General features: G+C 43.2%; 1 protein-coding gene across 1 annotated transcript in view; it reads right to left on the bottom strand.

Moving 5' to 3' along the window:
* Positions 1–20,013, bottom strand: part of LOC308077009 (contactin-associated protein-like 2) — a gene marked incomplete at both ends in the record, with an annotated part of 146,348 nt that extends 126,335 nt beyond the window's left edge. The window contains 4 exons of the mRNA XM_080417538.1: positions 8,136–8,329; positions 17,926–18,040; positions 18,647–18,739; positions 19,927–20,013. Of these exons, the coding sequence (XP_080273664.1) occupies positions 8,136–8,329; positions 17,926–18,040; positions 18,647–18,739; positions 19,927–20,013 (489 nt within the window). The remainder of the gene's footprint in view (positions 1–8,135; positions 8,330–17,925; positions 18,041–18,646; positions 18,740–19,926) is intronic.
* Between the last annotated feature and the right edge of the window lie 5,443 nt (positions 20,014–25,456).

Below are 25,456 nucleotides of genomic sequence, written 5' to 3' on the forward strand. Positions count from 1 at the left end.
TGTGTGTGTGTGTGTGTGTGCGTGTGCGTGTGCGTGTGCGTGGGTGTGTGTGTGTGTGTGTGTGTGTGTGTGTGTGTGTGTGTGGGTGTGTGTGTGTGTGTGCCCACAGAATATTAAAATTAAAGTAAAACTGCTAAGCTGCAGAATGTGCTTCGAAGATACCCGATGAATAATAATGGTTTCAACACAAAAAAATAATCTTCCATACTCCATTGTGACACAAACGTTTATGAATAAGCATTCTGGTTGAAACGGAATGAAAATAAGTTATAAGTATTTCAGTGAGAGAATATGAAAAACTGAGGGTGTGTTTGTGTGTGTGTGTGTGTGTGTGTGTGAGAGAGAGAAAGCGACAGAGACATCTGGAGCAGCAGAACAAAACAAACCAATCACTACGTACTGTATGATCTGACGCGCGCACACACACACACACACACACACACACACACACACACACACACACACACACACACACACACACACACACACACACACACACACACACACACACACACACACACACACACACACACACACACACACACACACACACTGCATTGTAGGCATTCCTCCCTTGCTTTGTTTGTCCATACACTCTGCCCTTCATTTTTCTCATTACCTTGATTTCTCGCTTCCTCGTTTGCTCCCTCCCTCATTCACTCTCCCTTTCCCTGGCTGCATGCTTTAATTTCCTGAATTTGTGGATAATATTTCTAACTATGTGTCACACAAAGCAGACAATGGGACTCCATCTGTAATTGTGGTGTGTGTGTGTGCACGTACGTGTGTCCTTGTGTCCATGTCTAAATGTGCCATTTGTGTGATTGCCAGACTGAGGTGGAACTTTAATCTCTGAGGAGCTCTGATCTCCAGATATTGAGAAACAACAAGCAAATGCAATTTCACACACTGCTGAATCCCTTGTTAACCCAGTGCTGCATAGGTCTGTTCTCGGTTTTTGTTTTCATATCATAATGTATGTTCATTGTGTGTTGATAAACAGGGTAATTATTAATAGAGCACAACTCATTGCAGAGCCGTTTATAAGACTCAGTTAAAATAGTAGACTAATTAAAACATGGTTTCTTTAATTGTATCATACTGGGGGGAGCAGATGGGTGGAGTAAGAGTCTGATACATAACACAATACAATGAGGTTCATACAATATTTACAATTGCGGTGGTTGTAGTTGGTCTCCCTGTTCTCCTGTGGTCGAGTAAGATATTGCTCTAAATTCAAAGGGAAATGTCTTGCCTCCCCAAACGATCTCTCCGTTATAGCGCAACAGCAGAAATTTTGGTGCTCGCAGAGAGGACCCGGGGTTAAAAATCTGGGTAGGACATGAAAGTTATGGATTGCAGCTTTAAAAGGACACTTTCACACCATGGCTTGTTCAGTCCGGTTGAACCAAACCCTGGAATGTTTAAGCCCTTACAGTGGGACATCATACTGTAAATGTTATCTGACCTCAGATGTAGATTGAGTCAACGAGACCAATCTCAAGAGGTGGCCTCGACACTTTACCATGTTCAACCTGGTGGTGTCCCCATTTTGGGCAGGTACATTTCAAACCATTTAAAAAATGACCAAATTCTCACAATTTTCGTGTATAAGTTCACAACATTTCACATTGCCACACAAAGTATATAGGGCTTAGGTGGTTAAACTCAGGGACAGCACAGTTCAAGTGCAAGCACAATCCCACCTTATGGAAACACTGAACATTACAGGGCCAGTTTAGTCCTTTAGAGTTTTCAAAAAGTGGATTCTAGTCTAGACACATCCCTATAGCGCACTAGCTTGTTCAAACCTTGTCTGACGATAGATTCAGAATATGGCCATCATTAGAGCAGAGTCATCCAACTATAATGCACGCATGCAAGCAAGCGCATCTACTTTAACTGCAGAAAAAGAAACTTCCCATGATGCACTGAGATGTGTCCCTTCTATCACTTCTAGTTCTATGTGTTCATGGTTTTAATTTATTCTCGTCAGTGACTTTCAATTTCCATAGAAGCCTTATCTTTAATGGTATGAGCTGGCATTAAAATGGATTATGTTCTGGGCTTTTTGAAGCGGCTGCATCAGAATTGATCTTAGACAAGGCTTCACATTAATTTGCAGAGATAGGATGAAGACCCACCACATAGATATCAATTACTTCCTCTGTGGTCCCAGTCATTTAATTTAAACCCTTGGGTTGTGTTGTACGATGTAGTGGTCCAATTATTAACACCAACAGCAATTAGCGCAACAATAGCCTGAAGGGTTGTTAAACAGGCTTGTGTATCTGTGCATTTGAAACCTTGGATCAGCTAGTAAGAGCTGGTGAAGAAGAATAATTAATGGCCGCTTCTCCCTCGAAAACTAGACATGCCCTTGAGCTGGGCACTAAACCCACGACTGCTCGAATGGAGCTTTTAAGTAAACCAAAAAGTGGTGATTTTTTTTTTTACAGGTGAAATACATTGTGTGTGCGTGTGTGCGTGTGCGCGTGCGTACGTGCGTACGTGCATGCGTGCGTCTGTCTGTGTGTGTGTTCGTTTGATTGTTTGTTTGTTTGTTAACATAGTTTTTGCCCTCAGAGTGGTTGAATAAACACTGTGAAAATGTGATAATATCTTTTGCTGTTTTCCCAGTTTAGCTGAACAGAAAAAAAAAATACTCACTCTTTCGCAAGCTATTCAGAATTGCATGTTCGCTTTCAATGTTGATACAGGCTGGACAATCATAATTAAATCTAGTGGGTTCACACTGTCGAGGAAAATCATAATTAAATCTGGTGAGTTCACACTTGGAGCAAAATAATCTGACTGTCTGCAGTGTTGATACTGGCTGCATTGTGTGTGCACGACGCAATAAACAACTTGAACTTGGGAATACACAGTGCTGGAGTTATGTAAAAAAAAGTTTTTATTAATTATATATACATAGCCTACTATGTATATTTTTTATCAGTAAGTAAAACCTGAGTTATAATTATTTGCACATTGTGTGGCACGACTTAGTATAAATCAGGCATAACAGTAAATGTTCAACGTGTAATTGTTGGTAGACTGCTTTTGGCTAAAGATGAGTTTGTGTGTCAGGGAGAGAGAGTGAGATTTTGCTAGCCGGGTTATGGTACATGATGTATTTCTGTGTGTGTATGGAGAGAGAAGTGTGGCAAGAGTTGTGTGTAAGTTACATAAAGCTATCATCTCTGTTATTAGCAATACATTAGCTTCGTAGACTTTACTTGGAATGTGGATTTCTCGCAGTTAGCCAATCATGGCAGTCAGTTAATGAATATGAATGAATGACTAATAATAATCAATTTTCAACTGAAAACAACGAGGTAGCTAGAGCAGAAGGAGGCACCAAACGCCAAATGGTGACATTTTCAGTGTAATTCAGTACAGGAATGATCCAAACATTACTAAAAGCACTAAGACATGGGAACTTTAAGTTCTTAGTTTTTTTGTGTGTTAGATTCTCATTCTCCTCGCCATGTCTACCCAGCAACACGACAACGAGGCTCAGTGAGAGTTCTGGAATGCATCTGGGTGGTGAGTGTCCAATATTGATTACCTGGAGATTTATACCATCTGTTTTCTCACATCTGAATTAGAGGCATTAAATGACACGCACGCACGCACGCACGCACGCGCGTGCAGGTCGATGTGTTACGCACACTCACACACACTTATTTCAGCATCATTCAGCTGCCTTTACACAGAGAGAAGAGGAAAGCAGTTGTGGTCCTGCTGGTGAGAGTAGAGATGTGTTATGTCCCCACGGTGCTGCCTCATCACACCACCTGCCCCCATTTTAGACATTATCCAGGTGTGCGTGCGTGCGTGCGTGCGTGCGTGCGTGCGTGCGTGCGTGCGTGCGTGCGTGCGTGCGTGCGTGCGTGCGTGCGTGCGTGCGTGCGTGCGTGCGTGCGTGCGTGCGTGCGTGAAAAAAGACAACAACAAACAACTATAAAACAGTCCATATTTGCTAGACAACAGAAAGGATTTTTGCTGTCATGCCCACATATGGACTGATCAGTATACGCCCATACTGTATATGGGCATATCAGTTGGATTGGGGGTTCTGGACACCTACAGATCAATCTAAAACAAATTATACCATGGAAAAAAACCTTCTTCCGTAATATAATTAAAAGAGTGAAACTTTAATAAAATTCATTGTCCATAAAGTGAAATATTTCAAACCATTTTCTGTTTTAATCTTGATACTTATGGCATAGGCCTACTGTTCTCAAGATGAACTACAGAAGGACGTATATACGTACATACGTACAGAGATGTTGTGCATTTATTGTAAAAAAATATATAAATTGCATAAATAAAAAGGCAGAGGCTGCACAAAACTTCAGAGCATTGTGTTGAGCAGTACTCTACCCTGTCTGGCAGTGACAGAGTTAAGTCATCAGCGTGGGTTAAACCACAGCCAGTGATTGGTGGAGAGAGGTTCCTGATTAGAACCTTCACATATGAGGGTCTGTGGACACGTGCTTCTGTCCCTCGGGACGACTCTGGAAATCTCATCTCATGGCGAATGGGACTGAGCTGAATGTGATTGAACAGGCTAAAACAGAGCCTTTCTGTATGCGTGGGTGAGTGTGCACGTGTGTGTGTGTGTGTGTGTGTGTGTGTGTGTGTGTGTTGGGGTGGGGGGGCACCAGCTCAATCAGGACAACCCATCACTGCAGTTTGTGCAATCGATAGCGCGGGGGTGGAAATGATCACCACGTCCCCACACACATATCTACAAACACCCACAGAACGAACACACACACACACACACACACACACACACACACACACACACACACACACACACACACACACACACACACACACACACAGTTTACTGTAGTAAACAAGTCTACAACAGAGCATCACTGCGTTCCGGTGAGATAGTGTCTGCTCATCTCTGCACGTTCAGATGTGTGTGTGTGTGTGTGTGTGTGTGTGTGTGTGTGTGTGTGTGTGTGTGTGTGTGTGTGTGTGTGTGTGTGTGTGTGTGTGTGTGTGTGTGTGTGTGTGTGTGCGTGTCTTATAAATAAACAAAGGACGCTGGCAGCTTTCAAGCTTTAAATGTCATCAGATCAACAGCTTGTTACTTCACAGCAGTGAGAAAGAAACATATATCAAAAGAGATAATTCCACCTGTTGATCTCTGGAATTACACATTCATATGCCACAACAGAGAAAAACAAATGTGGGCTGTGGGCTCGTCACTGTGCCAGAGGTTATTGATGGCATCCACTCAGCATCGATACTATTGCCTCTGTTTAAACAAGCAATATTTTTGGATCACACTGGCAATCAATTACAAACCAACCACACACTCATTGTTGTCATACATCTAGACCACAAACTAAAAAGAAACTTGAATATATAGTTACAAAAGCAGCCAGGAGATGAATGTGTTTTGGAATAAATTAGCAGAAATATTAAAAGCAATAAATCAGGGGTAATGGCAGAGCCAAAACGGTGTTCAATAAATAATAAGTGGAGGACAATTATGCAGCAGCACAAAAACAACAGCTTAATTTACTATCAAGTGTAAAAGATCCATTTATCATAGGAACTGTCCTGAGGGCCCTATTTTGCGCGTCTTAATTACCGCCAGGTCTTACGTCTTAACTTAAGACCTGGGGGCGTGGTCAACCCCTTTTTAGTTATTTTGAGGACGGTAAAATGTTCCGTGAAAGTAAAAGTGCTGAATGCGCTCGAAGAGAGAAAATAACACACTCAATTTGTTTACATCTGACAGCACTTCTACAAGCACGACAACAGTAAACTTGTATTTTATTTAATAGGATTAATGAAGGAATAAGTCTTTGAAATACCACCTACATTGTGAGTGAAACATGATTCTTTCAGATAGGATGGATTGATACGGGGTGAGTAGGGCTCTGGCTGTCTATCATGCATACATGCACTCGTGTGCCTGTCCCACCCGACATTTCTATTGACATCTATTGCATTTGATTGAGTGATATTCAAATAATAATTGATACACAGAATAAACATAGAGACGTCACATATTATAGAGAACTTTGAATTATAATAATCACTTGAGAATTGGCCGAGTATGGCTTAGTTAAACTGCCGGTGTCCAAAACTCTATAACAGAGTGCATTTGGTACTGTAAACAGAGTTGTGTAGAGTACCAAACAAATCGTGGTAAGTCAAGGGTCAAAATAGCAGATACTGCATAGCACCCTTAATTAACATATTAACATTCCCCCAGGCGCTAAATATGCTGGCGAGTCTTAACTGTTAGCGTTCAGCAAAATAGCGTTTGTGCATAAGATGATGGCGGCGTTATTACTTACAGTAATTGGCAAGAATAGGACCCTGAGTGTTTACACGCACGCACGCACGCACGCACGCACGCACGCACGCACGCACGCACGCACGCACGCACGCACGCACGCACGCCAGCGCACGCACGCACACACACACACACACACACACACACACACACACACACACACTCAGATTATGTGAGTGTTATATTTCAGCTTCGTAGCTCGGTACATGAACATTCTTTATGACTATAATGATGTATTTTTTTTAGACATGGTTTGTGTTGCTCTGCTCTTCTCATCTCCTCAGACTGAAAGCCCATCTGTATCCATATTCTTGTGATTATTGAGTGATGCAGTCACTCACTAATCCAGTTATTGAAGCACTATTTTCACAACATTAAATATAGGGCTTGATATTCAGTTATCAATGTATGTATCCAATATGTATTAGAAATTGACTCCACCGAGATTCCATGCCTCTGTAACAATAGTTTATTACAACCGCGACCGGCTGGCCCCCTCTACTCGAATGATTACAGTAGCCACCTGGATGTGTGCTGCACAATGTATCAGAAGTCTTTGTCCAATCAATAACAATTCAAATCATATAGGCAGCGCTCAACCATGTCTGGGCAAACTTGTGTCTGTCCTGTAGATGAAATCAATGCATTAATGTTTCCGACACACTTTGCTTTGAGTAGCCATGACTGAGAGTCAGATTTCAAGAAGATAATTGAAGTCACAAGTCACAACTGAAGGCGCACACACACACACACACACACACACACACACACACACACACACACACACACACACACACACACACACACACACACACACACACATTTATACATAGTTTTAACACATTCAGATTGTACCTCAGTCAAGACTTAATTTTCAATTTGACTGGTAAAAGCGATAATGGTACACCTTCTGTGCACGACTCAGTTTGTTCATTGTTACAACTCATCTGCATGTGGGACCTTGTCATAATGTGTTAACTGGATATTAAGCCCTATAATGTTCGTATATTCAACGTTGTGAACATATCGCTTTAGGCTAATAGACAATGACCTCACTCAAAGGCTAATGCTGCTGAGAGGGCCATTGTTTGCAGGCGTGAAGAGAAATGGGTTTCCAGTGTCAAGTTAATGCTTCACTATCACATTGAATTTTAATTGTCGCTTCCTGTAAATCCCTTTACGAAAGATGAATGTGCTAATTAGTCAATTAATATTCATATGGGACAGAATGTGACATTCGGAGTTCCCCTCCCACACAACGCTCAGCACATAAAACTTCATTATGTTATTAATAATGCAACAAAAATACTTGTTTTGTAATCACACTGGCCTATCAACAAATGCTCTGCTGTCTGGTTGAACAACACGCACGCACACGCACACAAAAAATAGCAGATATACAAGCTCATAGCGCAGAGTGCCGTGCTATGAGCTCGTACATCTGCTATTTTTTGGAAAAATGTGAATATTTGTGCAAATATATATATATATATATATATATATATATATATATATTGTGAATATATATTTTGTTTTTTGGAAAGCGAACATTTTTAACTCAAATCTTTGCTTCTGGGGGGTCCCTGGAACAACATATTTTGATATATTGTTTTGCAAAAATGTTCACGATTTTTCAAAAATAGCAGATCTGCAAGCTCGTAGTGCGGCACCTAGTGCCGCGCTACGAGCTTGTATATCTGCTATTTTTGAATAGCCAAAGAAATCAAAAAATGTGTTCCCGGTCTAAAAGGGTTAAACTATAGCGACATAACAGTCTCACAGAGTATTGTTTGCTCACCCAGATGTTGCCGTCCTGGTGGTAGGGTTTCCAGTTCCTTCCTGTGTCGCTGTAAAAGAGGCGGTACCGCGTCGTCCAATCGGAGCTGCTGTAGCGGCCCTGCGTTGCGATGGAGCTCACCTGCTTCCTGGAGCCCAGGTCCACCTGCAGCCACTGGTAATGATCCGTGTCCAGTGGAGACCAGCCACCAGCACCTACACACAAGATCACAAGAACATAACATCTCAGTACGTCGCTGTTGGGCAGAAACCTTGTATCTCCATATTTGAACTCATGACTGACTTATTTCTGGCAGCTTGGTGCCAGAGCCAAAATTCATTGTAAAGAAAAAGTGCTTAGGAGCCGAGATACAGCCTTTTTCAGTAAGAAGTTAAACAAGCAGTGAATGGAGCAGAACATTTTCAAATCATGATATCTTGGGTTCTGAACATTTTTTTTCCAAAAAAGAAATGTTAAAAAAAATGGACGTCTTAGACGTCCAGTGGCACTGAATGAGGTAGGGTAAGTGATATTTTTTGGTCAAAACAAAATATTTGTTGTTAAAAGGTTAAAGCACTATATTCTGATAGTAATCATTGCTATAGAGTGTTTGTTCAATAGCAGGAGTCTCACCGTCTCTCCAGATCTTTAATAAACAGAAAATACATTTTCAGGTAGGTGACAAAACTTCTAGCCTGGTTCCAGACAAATCTGCCATTGCAAAAAAAGATTTTCCCAATATCTACACAGTGATATTAGTCTGGCCATGCCAGGCTACAAAACTTCAGCCAATCAGGAGAGAGTACCCATGTATCAGCTTAATTTTTATAGTGTTCCAGTTCCAATTAACCTCACTTCCATTTTCCCTTTTTTAATCTGTATCCTGAAAATCCATTTTCTGTTTAATAAAGAGCTGGAGAGACATGGTGACTCATGTTACTGAACAAACACTCTTTAGCAATGAGTACTATCAGAATATAGAGCTATTTAACACAGATTTTAAACCAAAGAAAATCACTTACCCTACCCTTAATTATGCAAATTAATGTCACACAAAAGTAGTGAAAATTGCCAATCTACAAGCGCACAGCGACGACGCATTGTGAGCTTGTCAAATTGGTGTGTGTGATGTATGTGTGTGTGTGTGTGTGTGTGTGTGTGTGTGTGTGTGTGTGTGTGTGTGTGTGTGTGACTGATTCCTAGACTTGTGTAGATAGGTGTTGACAGTGAAGGATTAACGGAAGGGCTTTAGGTGCTGAAGCACAGGGCACCAACCTTTGGGGGGGGGGCACCAAACGGCGGGGAGAAAGTGGAAGAAGACTGAACTATCGGCGAAAAGCGCCGAAATTTAGAAGCAGCGGCTACTGAAGGAGCGCTAAAACGGTGAAACGCGGCAGAGAAGCGGCAATTTTCCGTGCCGTGCCGCTCCCCCACCCCCCAGCTGAAAAAGCGGTCCCGGGGGGGGGCACCGAAACGGGCGTAGCACCGGGCACCACGAAGGGTTAATCCGGACCTTGGTGTTGATGGGATGTATTATTGTCAAGATAGTATAATACTGTGCGCAACATTGCGTCTTTACATTTCATGTTTGTACATGAGTAAGTAAGGCAGAGAGATTTATTGTCAGCCGAGAATGCGGGGTCGAACCCATGACCTTGTGGTCGAAAGGAAAGAGCTCTATACCAACTGAGCTATACCCAGACAAAAGAAAATGGCATGAAATTGCATCCATATGTGATGTCTGTGCTATAACGGACAATGGCTGAGATGAGGCAGGCATGGGTTGCAAGGAAGAGCAAATCAGTGAATGAAAGATTAGAAAATGTTAGCTGCAGAGAGGGAGGATCGAGCTATAGAGGCCTTGAGAAGATGAGAAAAGAGGGAATCAAGCAGGGCAGGAAAAAAGTAACGAGAGATTGAGAATGACAGATAACCAGGTGATGAGAGGAATGGATGGAGAGGAGGGTGTTGGTGAGGCTGCAAAGCATTCTGCAACATACTGTACACACACACACACACACACACACACACACACACACACACACACACACACACACACCCCATGTCAAAACAACAATAATTCCATATCTGATCCAATTACAGAGTCATTACACTCAGACCTCGGCCCTGTCAGATAACCAGACCTGTATCACTGGAAACCTAGTCAATAAAAACCTCAAAGAAATTACACAGCGAATTACACTGTTCCCCTGAGGGAATAACACACACACACACACACACACACACGCACGCACGCACGCACGCACGCACGCACGCACGCACGCACGCACGCACGCACGCACGCACGCACACGCACCAATTTGACAGTGATGAGTAAACAGGGGGTGTAAAATGGAAGATTAAGAAAACCCTGACAACAATGACACACGGTAACGCCACGCTTTAATGGCAGCACAGGATGGAGAACAGGATGAGAGGATGTGAAGAAGAGGAGGAAGAAGATGTGAGAAGAGAGGATGGACATATAAGGGGGGGGGTGGATGAGAGAGAGACATGAGGGAGTGAGGAGGGTGGATTCTATGTTATAGTAATGAGGGTGCGGAGATGATAGATGCGTTTATGCGAGAGAGAGAGAGAGAGAGAGAGAGAGAGAGAGAGAGAGAGAGAGAGAGAGAGAGAGAGAGAGACCTGCTATCGACTGAGTCAAATGTTAAAAGGTTCAAATGAAAAATTGATGGAATACAGAGAAGAGATTGAAAAGTTAAGGGTGGAGTCAGAGGCTATAGAGGAGATGAGAGGGAGAGAGAGAGAGAGATAGAGATGATGGGAGAGAGAGAGAGAGAGATGATGGGAGAGAGAGGGGAGGGGTAGAGAGAATGAGGGGGAAAGATAATTGAATATGGAGAGAAATGTATACGTGGCGCAGCCCTAACAATGACAAAGATGCACTGGTTTGACAGCATTGTTTTTAAAGAGAAATCCTCGGGGGAGAGAAAATGATAAAAAAATAATGAAGCTCAGACTGGACTGTTCTGACTTTGTGACCCAATTATGAGTTTCTATTCATCTCACAGCTCTATACTGGAACTGAGCCGAGAAAGTGTGTACCGTATGTACTATGTTATCCAGACCAGTGGTTCTCAAAGTGGGCCCAGGGGTCCTTGTGTGTAAATATACCATCAAAATGTGTTGATCCAATTTAACCCTATAAACGACAGCTGCCAGCTTGTGTGGCATTGCGGTTAGAGTGTCCGCCCTGAGACTGGAAGGTTCAATTCTCCTGGCACTCAGCATGAAGGGTTGGATTGTGGGTAAGTCCCTGCAACATACTAGTATCAAGTCCATGGGGTGGTCTTGCACATATAGCACGTGTGTGTGTGTGTGTGTGTGTGTGTGTGTGTGTGTGTGTGTGTGTGTGTGTGTGTGTGTGTGTGTGTGTGTGTGTGTGTGTGTGTGTGTGTGTGTGTGTGTGTGTGTGTGTGCATAGGCCTACATGTCTACATCTTGCAAAACTCTGGCATTAATTAAAACACTAAAACTAATGAGAAATTAGTCTAAGTCTTTTCATGAAATAAAAAATATTCCAAACCAGCTTTAAAAACAAATTAAAACGAACTGAAATTGATAAACATTAAATCCAAACCAAATTAAAAATCTAAACTAATGAAAAATGCTAAACTATAATAACCTTAGTTATTACACCATGTCTTGTGCAGAAGTACAGAGAAGACAGAGGTGATAAACCTGGAGTGGTAGTGACAGAGGAAAAGGTGAAAGAGAGGACACGAGAGGGATGCGTATATGGAGGTGCGACAGGATGAGGGTCACTGGCAGCTGTGGTTATAGGTCACTGAAGGAACAGATGGGATGTGTGTGTGTGTGTGTGTGTGTGTGTGTGTGTGTGTGTGTGTGTGTGTGTGTGTGTGTGTGTGTGTGTGTGTGTGTGTGTGTGTGTGTGTGTGTGTGTGTGTGCGTGAGAGAAAGAGAGAGAGAATGGGGTGTGAGGTCAGAGGAAATGAACGAGGGAAGAGATGAGAAGAAGAAAAAAACAGTAGAGTCTCAAAGACGATGGAAGACAGGAAACGAGGGAACGATAAAAGGAAAGGTGAGAGGAGATATGGCAGATGAAATAAGAGGAGAGGTCAAAGGCGGGCTGGGTAGCCTGGGACCTGCCAGTGCAAAAAATGATTTGGGTCTGGCACCGCTCCGTTGTGAATCATTTTTCAGGGCCCAGTATTAAAATATGGGAGACTGTAATTGGTAGTTGGTTGTAGGTCTAACCAATTGCATCCAATTTTCATCCCGCCACCTTGGGGGAAAAAAAACGTCCTCATAGAAGCACCAGACTCATATCCATGCAGTGATATAGTCTGGCTACGCGAGGATAGGGCGTGGGCTATATATATATCACATTTTCATGTTAAATTCAATACACTTTTACTTATTATGACATAGCATGAGACTGCATTGTTATATGGCAGTTTAGATTATTTATTTATTTAAAGTCGCCAATGTCACCTCTCATATCTACTGTACAGTACCTCTACCAGAACTGTCTGGAACCAAGTCCTCCTCCCTGACACAATTTCATTAACCTGTGTTCATTGTCCAAAAATGGAGCGCAACATATTCTAATTGTATTCTGACCCGTAGCAATACAATGAAGTGCAGTCGATCCACAAGGCCCTATCCCCCCCAACTGTCACCATCTCCTCTATGTGAAACCTGTCCTAACCCCCCCGGAGGAATTCACAGATGCACTTTGTGGTGAGGACTGTCACCATCCCTCACGTCACGTCAAATCTGTCCCGCTTTTCTGTTCAATACCAGCACCGATTCAGAACAACATGCTGTAGATCAGGGATCTTCAACGTTTTTCAGGCCAAGGACCCCTTAGCTGAGAGAGAGAGGAAGTAGGGACCCCCGCTACATATTGTATAAAATTGTGTTGCAGATCAAACTTTTTCATAGATTTCATAGTCAGGAATCCTCTCTAGACCTGCCCCTTGTGTTCACTCCCCCTTGCATTCCTTGTAATCAGTCATCAATCCTTTGCTAATTGTCTACTCTTCACACGTTGCTACTCACCTGCTGTCTGTTGCTCTAATTAGTTTGAGGGCATATTTCAATGGGTTTGTCGTAGTAATGCCTGTCTTCTGTTCCAGCCTGAACCACCACCCACCTACCTGTTTGTTCCTGGACTGAGAAGTTGACCACCTGTTTTTTGGATTAACCTTTTGCCTTGCCCTTGCCTGCCTTGTTTTTCTGTTTGATGACATACCTCTGGTATTGACCTTTGTTCTGTTTTTGGAACTTAAAGAGGTGGTGCCATGGTTTTGCACTTTTTCTGTTTTTCATGTGTCTATGAGGTTGATAGAACTTCATTAAGCCCCCTGGTGGTGTTTTTTATGGTGTTTTATGTCTTCTCTGACTATTTTGAGTTTCTTCCTGGAGGCTAAAACCTTGAGGGTCAAACGTGCCAATAGAAAAACAGCACTTTAATGACACAGTAAAATTATACCCTCCACTCATTATCATAATACAACAGGTGTGGGCATGAGGAGGAGGAGGGACTAGGACAGGTGGGTGGTGCTAAGGTGGTGGAGGAGGTGCTAAGGTGAGAACCAGGTATACTTAATGAACTGGAGGCGTGTCCACATAAAAACATAATTTTAACACTTTCTGGTACACTTTTTTGAAAAAATCTTCCTCCTAGTATAACCATAATACCTGATGATTATGTTTTAGGGGGGGGGGAATCACTGAAAATCACGGCACCCCGTCTTTAAGTAAAGACTGAGTTAACTTCATTCTGCCTCTGTTTTCTGCATTGAGTCCTTCTGAATATTCTGACACATACGTAAAACGTTGGATTCATGTTAATGTGTATTTTCAGACAGTTAACCTTTTAAACAATCAATACTAAGTCAACTTGACCGTTTGGCACTGTACTAGGTCTGCAACTCTCTGAAAATAGCCGATCTACATGTCGGCCGATCTACAAGTTGCTATTTTTAGATCGGCTATTTGCAGCTAATGTTCCCTATCACACAAAGATTTGGCGGACCCCCTGTAGTAACTCTGAGGACCCCTAGGGGTAAAGCACAGAGTCAACAGAGCGTGCAGCACGAGCACTCAGCCTGACAGAGAGGTTACAGCCCATGAAGAAGACACATCTGAACCACCAGTGGCCAAAAGGGAAAAGGAGAAAAGAAACACCTATCACACACACAGAGAGAGAGAGAGAGAGAGAGAGAGAGAGAGAGAGAGAGAGAGAGAGAGAGAGAGAGAGAGAGAGAGAGAGAGAGAGAGATGAGAGAGAGAGAGAGAGAGAGAGACCATTGAAACCAAAGGCAAGGTTGTTGTTGTTGTTTTGGATGTATTGCATATTTCAAAACAATATAAAAACGAATAGAATACGCATATCACTTGTATTGTTGAGGTGCTGGGTTGGAAAGTAACATGAAGAAAGAGAATGAATAAATACATTTATTGACAACGTTTCGAGCAAGGCTCTTCATCTGGTCAAACTAAGTTGAAACGTCGTCAATAAATCACACTGGAGCAGATGAGTGCGGATTTATTTATTTCAAAAGGAATCGGATGAGTTTGAGAATAATATTATATAAGAAAAAAGTTAAATAAAACAGCTACTGTACAGACACATAGATCAGGTTTCTCTCTCGCTCTCTACATGCTGCTATAAGTTTTATGCTCCGTTCATTCTCTCTCTTCATCCTGTTATTTCTATGTGACATGTGGTCTTCTCTGTGCTCCACACCTCCACCCCACCTCTCTGTTCTCCACCTTGTCATCCATCTCCTCCCTCAACATCTGTGTATGACAATCCTCCAGATGGGCCCCTCTCTCTCTCCCCCATAACCCTTCCTTGACATGTGATCTCAATCCCACCTTCCTGTTCTCCACCTCATGACAATACTCCAGATGTGTGTCTCTCTCTCTCTCTCTCTCTCTCTCTCTCTCTCTCTCTCTCTCTCTCTCTCTCTCTCTCTCTCTCTCTCTCTCTCCTCTCTCTCTCTCTCCTCGTTCAACCTCACAACTCCTCACCCACTGCCCTTTCCCACTTTTTTTATTCAGTCAATTTCTTCTCACTTTGTCTCTCCTCTTCCATCAACACTCACCTCTATCACCATGGGACCTCTCTTATTATCACTTTTTTCTCCAACTCCCCCCACCTGTCAATATCATCCACCTCTCCTCTCACCTTTATTCTCTGCTCTCTTCTCATCTCACCACACACGTACAGCCATACAGCTTAAGAAAAGAAAAAAATATATATATATATACGGGCAGAGACAAAACGCACAGACCATGTCTTCTGTGCATGAATATAAAAAATACATCGATGGTGTTGTTGATATGAATGGACTGTCAGCTCTGCTGATCCCTGTGTCAAATGTGACGCTCCAGTGAAGCTTCACTGAGATAAGACGGATCATATGTGAGAACGATCAGTCAGAGTTATCATGAGACATTCATTGACATGGACCAGGGATTGGCAAAGAATGAATAAGGCCAGATGCCATACGAGCTCATTGATCTGAACTGGATTAGAATGTATATCTGACATCTGACAGACTTGTTCAGTATACTGTAAGTTCAGGTGTCAGAACCCAGCGTTGGCTGGTTTCGTGCGTGGCTGAAAAAGGCTCTCTCTCTTCAACCTTCCTATACCATTGGTTCTCAAAGTGGGGTCCGGGGACCCCCAGGGGTCCTTGGGGGGGGTTCCAGGGGGTCCCCAGCAAAATGTGTTAATATAGCATCACAATAACTTTAACCACTTTAACCTTTTTTTTACTTTGGCCATTCAAAAATAGCCGCGCTACGAGCTTGTAGATCTGCTATTTTTGAAAAATCGTGAGCATTTTTTTCAAATATTTGAATATATACTTTTTTAAAGCGAACATGTGGAACTCAAATCTGTGCTTCTGGGGGGTCCCTGGAACTAAATATTTTGAGATGGGGGAGTATAATTTTGGGGTTCCTTGACATGAAAACGTTTGAGAACCACTGCCCTATACCACCCACCCCCTCTATTCCCACTCTGTCTGTCTGTCTGTCTGTCTGTCTGTCTGGTGTTTCAGGACACAGTACCAAGATTACACACCAGTATACTGTAGGAAGAGACCCTGGCAGAATGCATTATTTCTCATTTATCTCCCCCCCAGGCACCAGGCAGGGCAGAGATTATGTTTGTGGGTCTATCTGTCTGTCTGTCTGTCTGTCTGTCTGTCTGTCTGTCTGTCTGTCTGTCTGTCTGTCTGTCTGTAGCTAATCTTGCAAACTACTATCAGCATCATATTTCTTGTGAATTGCCAGCAACACAATTCCTGAATATTTTTGTTTTCACATCCGCCAACGACAACTACAGTATGACATTTCTGTGCTCACTGTACCTCCAGGCTATGGGATATGTGTCTGCAAGGCTATGGAGTGAAACTAGCCATTTGAGGTGCATGTTGTCCGTCTGGCAATAGAATCTACACAGCTGTTGGCTGCATAGATAAAAATGCCTTTGTAAAAGAAAACCAAGCTATAGGCCTATACTAGGGCTGTCCAAGCTCTAGTCTAGTATCTGAGCTTTGAAACATTTGAATTCATTGAATATAATCAATTATTGATATATTTTGCATAGAAGGTGGTGCTCATAATAGAAGAAAATAATGGGTCCCGCTGTTGTCCACCCGTCAAAGTCACTGCAATAGTGTATAGTTGTCAACTATGTCCACCTTTCTGTCAAAAGTCAGTTAAACTCTGCAATAGTTTATGGTTGTCCACCTGTCCAAATCCCTCATTGTTGTCGTTTGTCTGGCGTGGAGTCGTGCGAAGCGCTTCACTGATTTCTCGTCATGTTATGACCTGTAGGCCTATGCATCAATATTGAGTGTACTGCACCCTTTTGGATTATTTTGCATCAGACGCAGGAGGCATAGTGTTCAACATTACTGCTCTACCTATACCTATACACGAATCCACGGAGCGCTGCCCTGGGCGCAGCCATTGCTGCGGTGTCAACGCTCCGCGGACGCGACACCGCAGCAATGGCCGCCTACAGGCAGCTACAGGCAGCGCGTCTGTGGATTCGTCTATACCCTCTGTAGGGGTGGAGCACCTGAAGCCAATTAATGATTAGATTAAAAAGAGAGCTGAGGAGCAATGCTTTCTTTCCCCCCACATTATTATTACATTCATTTCTGGTTTTGGTACTTAAGCTGGAAGAGCTTGGTTTGCACATCCCATACATTTGGTTCTGTTTGTCTGGGATCTCCAACGTAAGTGCTTTTGTTTGTTTTATTTTGTACTTTCGAGTATTGGTTTCTTCTAATAAAATAAAATAAATCTATCTCGTTGACTAGTCAAGGACTTACCGTCCTTTGATAATGTTTCGGTCTCCAGTTGAGCCTTTAGTTGTTTACACAGGCCATAACATATGTCTCCTCGGCTGTAGAGTGACTTCAATACGAGACGCCATGAATTATTAATTTTACAAACACAGATGCTCTGTTTCTGTTTGCTGTGAACTGATGTGGAAATGAGCCGCACTTCTGAATCCCTGAGATAAGGAGCGGAGAGGAGAGACAAACTGAGAGAGCAATAACAGAAGGGGGGGGGGGTGGAGAGAGAGAGAGAGAGAGAAAGATGTTGTATTGGATGCAAAGGTACATCCATGACATTTACACTCTGTCTGTGTGTGTGTGTGTGTGTGTGTGTGTGTGTGTGTGTGTGTGTGTGTGTGTGTGTGTGTGTGTGTGTGTGTGTGTGTGTGTGTGTGTGTGTGTGTGTGTGTGTGTGTGTGCGTGCGTGCGTGCGTGCGTGCGTGTGAGAGTACCTCCTCTCCTGTTAAGCTTGGCATATCCAGGTGCGTAGCCACTGGTGAAGACGGACGAGCTGCTGAATGCTGTGTGAGGAAGAGGAGACACCAGGGCTTCATCACATTTATCTGAAGAGAGAGAGAGAGAGAGAGAGAGAGAGAGAGAGAGAGAGAGAGAGAGAGAGAGAGAGAGAGAGAAATGGTCTTCAGTGAACAGTCATCAGTATAGTTGGGTTAGGTCCATTGTAAACCATTAAGTGCAGCTGAGAATTGGCGCTGTGTCCACTGAGAACACCTTTTGAGCCGAGGAGCGCCGTGGATATCATGTCCATAGCGCTCACAACATGCAGTGTTTATTAAGAGCCATAACGTTCAAACCCATCAACCAGTGAGTCCTGATATGTTATTAGCACAAACAAATAACGGTAAACAAAGGCTTCTCGTGTTTGTGATAACGAATCAACGTTGAGTCGTATGGGGCGGCAGTGGCTCAGGGGTAGAGTGGCCGGATGGCAACCGCGAGGTTCCCAGTTCGATCCCGGGCTCCCCCAGAGTTAGTGTCGAAGTGTCCTTGAGCAAGACGCTGAACCCCTAATTGCTCCCGATGAGCAGGTTGGTGCCTTGTATGGATTCCTCTGCCATCGGTGTATGAATATGTGTGTGTGTGAATGGGTGAATGTAATGCACAATTTATGTAAAGCGCTTTGGATAAAAGCGCTATATAAAATGCACCATTTACCATGACCCGGGTTGTCAGACACAGACAGGAGGATGAAAAAAGCCGTGCTCCTCCAAAAAGCTGGACTGTTTCCAGCTTGAAGCGCCCAGGGCGCTGCGCCAAAACACATTGGGCGTCGTGAACAGGGAAGAGGTGCGCGCACCTGCAAGTCTTCACCACAGAAATGCATGGAAGACTGGCACTGCCAGCCCAAAAGGCATTCTGGCAGTGGACACGACAGCAGCACTCAACATGTGAACATGAGCTGCATGCTAAGTCAAGGGCAGGGGGGTGTTTGTGGGTAATCTGGACTTCAATTACAGTTCCTCTCTCAACTAGTAGGCTACATAATGACATGCAAGTAATTTGGTCTTCAATTACAGTTCCTGTTTCAGCCTCCTTTCTGGTTCAGTGACAATCTAATGAGTTCACGGGAAACAGTTGCCACTCAAAGAGGCGACATGCAAACTCAAATCCACTGAAATGAGTCTGAAATAACCTGCATCGTTTCCAACTCGATGAGTTGAACCATTTAGCTTCTGCTAAATGCAAATGGTCACAGTCTTGACAACAAACTATTATCAACTATTAATGAATTATTGTTGTACCAATCATTTATTTTGACTCTGTATTTATGCAGTGCATAAAGTCTATAGAATGAGAGGGTGGTACGCACACACACACACACACACACACACACAAACACACAAACACAAACACACAAACACACGCGCACACACACACACACACACACACACACACACACACTCCAGGTTTCAAGCAGAGGCAGTCAAAAGTTGTGTGTGTGCATGTGTGAGTACATGCGTGAACCATGTCAGCATGTTGAACTGTAGAGTAGACAGATTTCTCAGGGAGGGAAACATAATCAAAACCACACACAACTAACCCAGGTTTCCCAGAGAGTAATTGTGAAAGGTATGTCAGCCAAGCAGAGGCAGTCAATCGTTTTCTGTCATGTTTGTGTGTGTGTGTGTGTGTGTGTGTGTGTGTGTGTGTGTGTGTGTGTGTGTGTGTGTGTGAGTCCTGAACATCAAGCAGTGAAGGGAAAAGCCAGCAGAGAAACTGCAGACCATTTCCCATCTGCACACACACACACACACACACACATTCAAACTCTTTCCCATAAATGCACTCACAAACTATCAGTCATACCCACCCACTGTGGAGCCTGCATGTGAAGTCTCGTTCTACAACTCGCACGCACGCACGCACGCACGCACGCACGCACGCACGCACGCACGCACGCACGCACGCACGCACGCACGCAGGCACACTCCTACTTCCACGTCCTGCTCCTCCCATTCAACACCCCAGGCGCCCAGCCCGTAGGAGTCACTACTAGCAGCACAGTGACAAAGAGCTTCCATTTCCCGAACACGGCCAATTGTGTTCGTTTAGAGATGCTCAGCAAGCCCGGATGCCGCATGGCGGATTCAAACCACTTGACTCTATGATGGTGTACTTTACGCCTGTGGCACCCCCGAGCACAAATGATGTTGGCAAATGTAACGGCTGTAAAATCAAAAAAGAAACAAACCAGCATGTTGAGGGATGAATGGTTATGAAATTGAAAATCAATGAAGAAAATATTGCTTCCAATTTATGTGACTGATTAAACAGTGGATTGGGGCTTTAGTTTATATTGCAGATGAACAACAGAACAATTTACCCACCCTAGCGTCCTTATGTTGGGGCTAACATTTAGCGAAAATTGCCAATCTATAATTGGGATGTGTTGTGAGCTTGTAGTTCTGCAAAGATATTTAAAGGGATTGTTGGCAACATTAAGCCTAAATTTGAAAAATATCTATATATATATATTTTGAATTTTTTCCCCTCTATCAGCCACTATATAATGATGCTGGGGTGTTTTCCTGCATTGAAACACAGTCCTCTTTCTGAAATCGTATTTTCCCTACTGTTTATGTGTGTGTCGGGCCGTAAATTAACGCACGCATGTGCGCATCCGTGCGCGTCCGTGCCCGTGTGAACTTTTTACTTTCGGTTTGAAAACGCTCTCAAACTTCGTTTTTGAGGCACATAATTTACTTTTCAGATAGCGTTTGGATCGAATTTAGTTGTTTAACTTCATATATGTGGTCAATTTGTCATGAAAGAGCCTATTTAAAAATAAAAATTCAGAGAACCGGCAGGGGTGGGCAGTTCCTTGAATTGTATCCGAATAAAGCAACCCATATTCGGCATGGCCCGTTTAGAAGTCTCCTTAACTCTATGGAAGTCCTCCCTGCGACACCCCCTGGTGGTCGGGGAAACGAACTGCTGGAGTTTTTTTCTTTGTTTATCTCTGAATCGCCTACAATCCCTTTAATGTATAGCAAAAACAGGAGAGGGCCTAGTATAGAGCCCTTGAGAATCTGGTCAACTAAGTATAGGGTTTGAGTGGTTAAATTAAAGTCATTCAATTAGAATATGTCCTCTTTAGTACCCCGCATCTGACCACCCGCCACCCCACCTCGCCCAAAACCCCAAGGCCCCTATCAATTAAAAAAACATGGTGTTGAGGTGCGTTTCCATGGCAAGATAAAATATTTGTTGGAGTGCCGCGATTACAAAAGTCAACAGAAAAACGCGACTTGACACGATGTTGCATCAAGCAGCGCCAACGAGGCAACCGAGGCGATGCAAACAAAGCTTTCCGTCGCCTCGGCATCTTCGCTCCAGTTGGAAAATCCCAAGTGAGGCGTCCGTCGTACCAACGCTGACCAACATGAAGCGATTCGGAATGCACCATTATAGTAAATTATGGTCTCAGTGCGATTGAGACAGTCCCTGGTTTCCAATTGAGATCGATGTGTCCTGACAGGGCCTGCCCGATGGTTAGACGGCCCATTATTCCTAAACCCGTGAGGGTTTGAGGTGAGGTTTGGGGTTAGTAATAATGCACACCATTGAACCAATGGTGCTTCGGAGTAAAGAGCCGTGGGACGAATATGGCACTCATGTGTTGCCCTCATTAGTAATTAAACCTTAAAGGGCCATGGGACGCATAATTTACAGCAATAATTTAATTATTGCCCACACCATTGCACGCACACGCACGCACAACGCACACACACACACACACACACACACACACACACACAAACACACAGGATTGCATTGGAGGTACAGTACATCAATACACATCCCATGTGTACACCCATACGTTATGTGTGTATCTACAGTACTATATGAAAACACACAACAAGCATGAACACATGCATGCACACACACAAACACATTTACACACCTACACAACCAGAGAGACACACTTTATGCATGTGGCAGTTACCCAGGTGGCGAAAAGGATAACAAATATTCATGACTATGAACTGCGCGCGCACGCACGCACACGCACACACACACACACACACACACACACACACACACACACACACACACACACACACACACACACCACACAAGGCACCGATGTGTCCATGTCTCGAATGCAAAATGGAGTTTTGTTTGTTCAGACACTAAAGGGCTCACAAATGGCCACAATATCCCAGTGCAAATGTCAGAGAGAGAGAGAGAGAGAGAGAGAGACAGAGAGAGAGATGCTATTCAGGTTGACAAGATGAGAGGAGCGCAGCAGGGGAGGATGAAGAGACAGGGATATTGATGAGATGCACAAAGGACCTTTATATCGAAGATTGTGAGCGTTCTCGCTGACATTTCCAAACTGGGTAAATAACCATGATGTGAACAAATATAGCAACATGGAGATGTGTCAGCTGACTTCCCCTGAGTGGGAGCACTGGAAACTGGCTGACACCAGTGGTGGAAAAAGTACTCAAATGTTTTACAAGGTATAATTTCTGCAATGTAGAAGTACTCCGTTACAAGTAAAAGTCCGGAATTCAAAATTTACCTGAGTAAAAGTTCAAAAGTATTGGTATCAAAATGTACTTAAAGTACCAAAAGTAAAAGTACTATGTTTGAAAATTGCAGATCTCACAACGCGTCGCGATGCGACACGTCGAGCTTGTAGATCGGCTATTTTCAAATAGCCTAGGTATAAAATAGGGCTAAAGTGGTTAATGTATGTTTTATAACGTAATAATATATATCTGCAAAGTAACTAGTAACTAAAGTTTTCAAATAACTGTAGTGGAGTAAAAGTAAAATATTTTCCTCTGAGATGTAGTGGAGTAGAAGTAAAAGTACTGAAAATTGGATATACTCAAGTAAAGTACAAATACCTCAACATTGGACTTAAGTACAGTACTTGAGTACATGTATTTAGTTACTTTCCACCACTAGCTGACGCACACAGTTTGACCAGTTTGCTCCAAGAGGCTGAGGAGGACACAATGGCCCCGATTCATAATGAGGGTCGTAAATATGGGGTAAATAAAGTTCGTAAAGGCCGGTCGTATTTTGGTAGTCACAAACGGACGTGCAATTCCCAAAGGGGTTCGTATATCACAGAGACGTGCGTACAACCAGTGCGTATGACCAGGTGTGATGATTTACTCTGGAAGGCTGCGTCCAACAGCATCCAACTTTAACGTCACCGTGCTGAACCGTGCTAAACAGCGTTGCCATGTCCGCTTATTATAAGCGAATTTGGGCTTATTTTTCTGTAAAGTTGCTTGTAAATATTGGTAGCTGTGGGGTGCGTTTTTTTGGGCTTGTTTCTAAAGTGTAGTTGGTTATTTGGGCTTGCTTCACAATTGTTCAATTGTTTTAACAGGTGGTTCTCAAATATTTTTATGTCATGGACCCCCAAGTTAATATGTATGCTAATTTATCCCTATAAGCCCCATCTGAACATGTTTTGTGCCAGCTGGAGCAGATTTGTGTTGTTAGAATGTTTAGAAAATCTTCCAAATATTCCACATTTTATTACAAGATTTTTTTTTTAAATAGCAGATCTACAAGCTCACAACGGTTTAATTACAGTGCTTATAATGGCCTAAGTGCCAGTTGCTTCTTTTGGGCTTGTTTTCCTAGACCTGGTTGCTTATTTCTCTCACAACATCTGGCAACGCTGATGAAAGTTTGAAGTTCAACTCCGCCTCGTCCAAAGCTAACAGATGCGGTGTCGCATCGCCTTGACAACTTACTGTTCTGTCTGGAAGCGGATCACATAATAAATGCTTTCATGTGTAATGAGAATAAAGAAGTTTACAAGGTTTAACCCCATTACCAAATAAAAGGCTAATAAAACGTGGAAAGGATATTATATAAGCGAGCCTTTTCTAATGAACATAGCGCACCTTTACCGAGGTACAAAGATGATGTTGAAAATAAATCCAGGGCATACAAGTGAACGCTTCTATCCGATTATGGACCTGAGCTTATTGATTAAATTAGTTAATTTTGGATATCACTGTCCTACGTCGGAATGGGGAATGGATCATCTTCTGGACACAGCTTTCATCCACTTTAGTTTCCTCATCAGATGGTAATATTTATTAGGCTGTTGTGTGTGGCGTTCATGTGATCAATATACAGTAGCCTACAGTCGGCTTTACAAATTAATACCGCGGCACGGACACTGATGCAAGTCAGTCCCTCCGCAGTTTCATTAAGGCATCATAGCCTATTTTCATTATTACGTGACACACGCTGAGATGACCCGCTGGCAAACACAGCTCTAAATGCAACTCATAGCCTAGAAAATAAATAAAAAGCGGTGGAATCTACATCATGTCTATATTATGCATAGGCTACAAGCAATACATCGTTTGACATTTATTTTTTATTTTTTTATATATATGTGTTGACAAATGTTGGGCACATATATATTTTATTTGAGGTTTGCCACTGTTGTAATTGATTTTGGCATGAAGAATAAAGCATTCTAAAGACATACGCACATTTCAGCCCTGGTAAGACAGCCTCGGGGCTGACCTGAGAACGTACGCACCTGACGCACAAAACACAGAACAAAAAACTTTTATGAATCCGACTGCAGGTGTAGGATTTGTCCTAAATGCCGGTACGTACAAAATATGGTCGTAAATCCCTTTATGAATCCGGGCCAATGTTGTGTTGCTTGCTGGCAGCAATGGTACCATATTTAGACCCTTTTAACGAATGGCTGTGGCCACTTTTGGCCATTCGAACAAGCAGTCAGGGAATGCTGGCTACAACAGGTAATCATTATCTTGTTGGTCTCCAACATTGCATTGATGAACCAGACAAAATCTCTAGATGACCGTGTACTAAAGGCTCAATTAGTAATTCAGAGGTCAGAGTGACCTCCCCATGAGTCACTCACCAACGAGCACCAGGTGTAGTTAATTGTTTGATAGACGTCAGCACAGATGTTGTGTAATTTGCTACTACAGACTGGATAATAGAAATCTCTCTCTCTCTCTCTCTCTCTCTCTCTCTCTCTCTCTCTCTCTCTCTCTCTCTCTCTCTCTCTCTCTCTCTCTCTCTCTCTCTCTCTCTCTCTCTCTCTCTCTCTCTCTCTCTCTCTCTCTCTCTCAAAAATACAATGGATGCATGCCGCAGGGTGTGTGCAACCGAACATCACTGACTATTTCTTCATGGGTTGTTTATCCAGACTCACATCAAGGGTACAAAGTAAGGATGTGGTCTGATGCTCAGGGCTGCCTGTGACCACATGTGCCTGCATCTGTGACCTAAAACAGACCTCCTTTTTCCTCAGTTCACACTTTGTTGTGTGTTGGTATTGTAGCTTCAGGAACACATGTATTGTGGAGTACACAAGGCAGCAGCGCCCTCCACAGGGACTCAAAAGAGGCTCAGGAGCGGGGACAGAGGATCCTGAGGAGGAGGTGGAGTTCAACTTTGGTGAACTTTGACAGGACACCAACCAATATCTGGTTG

This window comes from Gymnoscopelus braueri (assembly GCF_963280865.1).
Source record: "Gymnoscopelus braueri genome assembly, chromosome: 21".
NCBI lineage: Eukaryota > Metazoa > Chordata > Actinopteri > Myctophiformes > Myctophidae > Gymnoscopelus > Gymnoscopelus braueri.